The sequence below is a fragment of the Salvia miltiorrhiza genome, unplaced genomic scaffold (genome assembly GCF_028751815.1).
Source record: "Salvia miltiorrhiza cultivar Shanhuang (shh) unplaced genomic scaffold, IMPLAD_Smil_shh original_scaffold_455, whole genome shotgun sequence".
Lineage (NCBI taxonomy): Eukaryota > Viridiplantae > Streptophyta > Magnoliopsida > Lamiales > Lamiaceae > Salvia > Salvia miltiorrhiza.
The window spans coordinates 798,021-802,087 of NW_026651553.1; the positions used below are offsets into that span (position 1 = coordinate 798,021).

At 36.2% G+C, this 4,067-nt stretch overlaps 1 protein-coding gene across 1 annotated transcript; it reads left to right on the forward strand.

The window, feature by feature from the left end:
• The first annotated feature begins 321 nt into the window (after positions 1-321).
• LOC131004686 (PI-PLC X domain-containing protein At5g67130-like) lies at positions 322-3,860 on the forward strand. Its single transcript, XM_057931400.1, has 9 exons — positions 322-781; positions 870-948; positions 1,053-1,175; positions 1,482-1,619; positions 2,520-2,618; positions 2,759-3,062; positions 3,139-3,362; positions 3,451-3,537; positions 3,619-3,860. Exons 1-9 carry the CDS (start codon positions 750-752, stop codon positions 3,766-3,768), a joined length of 1,236 nt encoding a protein of 411 aa, XP_057787383.1. The 5' UTR covers positions 322-749; the 3' UTR covers positions 3,769-3,860.
• Positions 3,861-4,067: the final 207 nt, after the last annotated feature.

Below are 4,067 nucleotides of genomic sequence, written 5' to 3' on the forward strand. Positions count from 1 at the left end.
ACAAATGATTTAAGTTTCTACCTACCGATATGTTGAACATAATAAACCTAATTGATAATCCCACTTGAATTCTTGATTTAATAATTTCCTAATTGAAAATTTCTACTCCTTTCGTTTGTATTATTATTATTATTATTAGCTGTCGGAGGAACTCTTTCCAAATTCTTTTTTTTTTGTCCCAGAGATGGACCCTGCAAATGGAGAAATTTAATAAATTAAAGTTACTTTTATTACTTCATAACTAATCCTCTTATCAGCCAACATTTTTCAATTTTATAACGACTATAAATTCAGTCGTGACCAATTAAAGGGTGATATGTTTGTGATAAGTTTGAAATCTTTATGCGAGATATTGCTGTTAAATTTTAACAGTCGAGGCTAAAAGTATTTATGTCGTTTTGATTATGAGTATCTATATTTACCTAAAAAATTAAAAATAAAAATTACTCTCTATCCTATTTGATTTAATCTATATTTTTTTCTAATTATTTTATTTAATATGTTTTATTTTTTTATTTAAGTAATTATTTTACACTATAATTTTACATTTCGAAATATCCGGTGTAAAAAAAAAAATGAAAGGCAAATTACAACGGGTATTTTTGTTGCTTAAAAAGCTGAAGCGCGGGCATTAAACAGTGTAGTCTATAAATAAACCCAGACTGCATTGCTTTCAAGTTTCCCTTCTTTTAACTGAATTCTAAATAGTCACGCAGCTAATCGGATTTTGAGAGAGAGAGAGAGAGTAGATGACGGTTACTCATCAGAATCACTTATTCCGGTAACGAAAAATTTCATACTGCACATTCCGTACGTGTATGAGCAGTGTTAGTATTACTGAAATGTTTTTGGAATGGAAATGTGGATAGGTATGGATTTACGATGAATTTTGGTGTTCTGGTGCTGTTCTTCGCCATCTTTCTTATTAGCCATTCCTCTGCTCTTCAGGTAATTTGCTTTTTCTGCATCGATTCGCAAAATTCAGTGTGTGTGTAGATCTCTCTCTCTCTCTCTCTGTTTATTGATGCAACTTTTATTTTGGACGGTTACAGAGAGGAGAATTCTGCTTGACGAGCAAAAGCTGTGATGCAGGGCTGCACTGCGAGACTTGCCTAGCGAATGGCAATCTCAAGCCGCGGTGCACTCGAATTCAGCCTATCAATCCTCTTTCTAAGGTATGTTTGTCGATGCCGTCGTATGCGTACGCGTAACTTAGAGCTTTTACTAATTGCTTCGACTACCATTCAAATTCCAATTGAATGTAGAATTCGGTGTAATGAGCCGTGAAATAGCGATAATTTCGGGTAACTTAGTCTGTCGTCTTGAATTTGTCTAGAATCTTGAAGTGATACTCAGCGCAAACACGTTTTGAATGACTTCAAAAATTCATTTATCGGAACAGATTCTGGAAGCAAATAACATATCCCCAAGTTGATAATTGATTGTTTTTGGTGATTAATCTTGATATAATCGGAACTCAGGTGAAAGGATTGCCGTACAACAGTTACACGTGGCTAACCACACACAACGCCTTTGCCAGATTGGGGGTGAGGTCGGCAACCGGAGGCATAATTCTATCGCCACAGAATCAACAGGACTCCGTCACCGATCAGCTAAACGTAAAGCATTTAATTTTCGCCGTTTCGTTTTTATACGTGTTTTATTTACTTCTCAGTTGTCATGTGAATATGTGCTGTCAACCGAAAAATTATGTGTCTGGGGGTAGTTGGGAGCGTGCAAAAAGACGTCGTCCGTTTTGCTGTTTTCAACTGTTGGTGGATGAATGCTTGTTGGAGGATTAAATATTTCAAGTCATCGATAATTTTGGACTTTTAAATGAAGAATTTAAGGCTTCAACTTAATGCTTTGACAGGGAGGGTAATTATACTAGTGCTCTATTTAGTGGCAATGGGAAATGGTCTGGCATAAATGTCAGAACTTAGAACTGTCACCTTTACTGCATAAATTATGCGTTTAATGCTGTGGACCTGTGGTGGTTTTATAAGCTGTAAGCATGTAAACGAATTCTTGTGATGTGCAGTAAGAGCAGTCTGCATATCTTAATTATTAAAGAATTTGCGTAATTAATCTCGCACATCTATTTATATAAAGAATTTGCTAAATTCTTGAATTGAACTCGTAGCTTTAATAAGCAGAAGATATTAATGAAAACTCATGCCTTTGATTTCAATACTGAAATATTATGATCTACGAGTTTGTACGTCAAAGCAAAGACAAAGAATGCTGGAACTGATTGATTAATTCAAATCAAGTTGATCAAATTAGGAATATGAAGAACTACATTTCTGAAAATGTTTCTGTCCCCGATTGCAATCTGACGTACAGTTGCTGGAATATAAGAGTTATTGCCTAAAAGCATTTCCCATATGATACACCATGTTGTTGGTTTAATTAATTTTTTTATTAGTTTTCTGTTTTTTGTGATTATGTTCATCCAAACAACATATGGTCATGGTTATACAACACCTTGATGGTTTATGTCAAAACATTCACTGCAGAATGGGGTCAGAGGGTTGATGCTCGACATGTACGACTTCGAGAATGACATCTGGTTATGCCACTCATATGGGGGGAAGTGCTTCAACTACACAGCTTTTGTAAGTATATGTTACAGGAAAGGTGTTGCTTATCACAATGGAATGAACTACATTGTGACAAATGTTAAAATTTCCTTTTACACGCCAGTCAATTTCTTGTGCTATTTGGTTCTAATCTACTGAGTTTTGTTTTCGTCAAGGTACCAGCTAAAACTGTTCTAAACGAGGTTCGAGCATTTCTTGAAGCAAATCCAACTGAAATAGTCACCATAATTATAGAAGATTATGTTACATCTCCTAATGGCCTGACAAAGGTTTTTAATGCCTCTGGGTTGAACAAATACTGGTTTCCAGCATCTCGAATGCCCAAAAATGGTGGAAATTGGCCGATAGTTGATGACATGATCAGGCAGAACCAGCGTTTAGTAGTCTTCACGTCTAAATCATCCAAGGAATCTTCAGAAGGCATTGCGTACCAATGGAGATACGTAGTAGAAAACCAATGTGAGTCTCTCTATTTGAAATCATCAACATATATTTCTTCAGCGCACCATTACTAATAGAGTTCTGGAACTCGCAGATGGTGATGGTGGAATGGTAGCTGGATCATGCCCAAATCGTGCTGAATCGCCTGCTATGAATCTAACATCGAGGTCCCTAGTCTTAATGAACTACTTCCCAGATAATCCAGATGTGGCCACAGCTTGCAAACACAATTCAGTCCCTTTAGCTGATATGATGAACACATGTTATCAAGCTGCTGGTAGAAGGTGGCCCAATTTCATTGCAGTTGATTTTTACAAGGTACTTCAGAATTCAATACAATTTTTTATTTTTTTCACCCTCATGATATAAATGAAGAAAAACCATGATGATTATATGAATCTTGCAGAGAAGTGATGGTGGTGGAGCACCTGAAGCAGTAGATATGGCGAATGGAGAGCGAGCTTGTGGCTGCAAAACTATATCATCTTGCAAGGTTTGCTTATCGCTTGATATATCTTTAATTTGGTTTTGGTGAAATTATGAAAGAAGGGTGATTTGAGTGAGTGTAATGCAGGAAAATATGGCATATGGAGAATGCGAAGCACCTGAGGCAGGTTTTGGTGCAGCACTCAAAAATCAAACCCACTCTGGAGGCTTCTACGCCAGACCCTTCCAATCACTATGGATGCTCAGTCTACTAGTTATGGCTATCGTATCACTGTGAATGTCCACAACTTGCTTCTTCATTTTTTATTCTTTTTTTGGTTGATTTTATACAAACTGGAAATCTAAATTGATATACTGGTTTCCGATGAATTAGTTTTCTCTCTAAATTTACAATCTTTATTCCGGACATAGTTTAGTTGGTGTGAAGATTGAGTAAAGACATTATTGTCTTTGCGAGAATCACAATTTGTGGTGGCAGTATTTTGAAATTGGATAATTTGCATCCTGAGATGGACACTCGCCCACAAAATAGCTAAGTAGATAAAATGTTTTATACAATCAATAGATTGGGGCTTT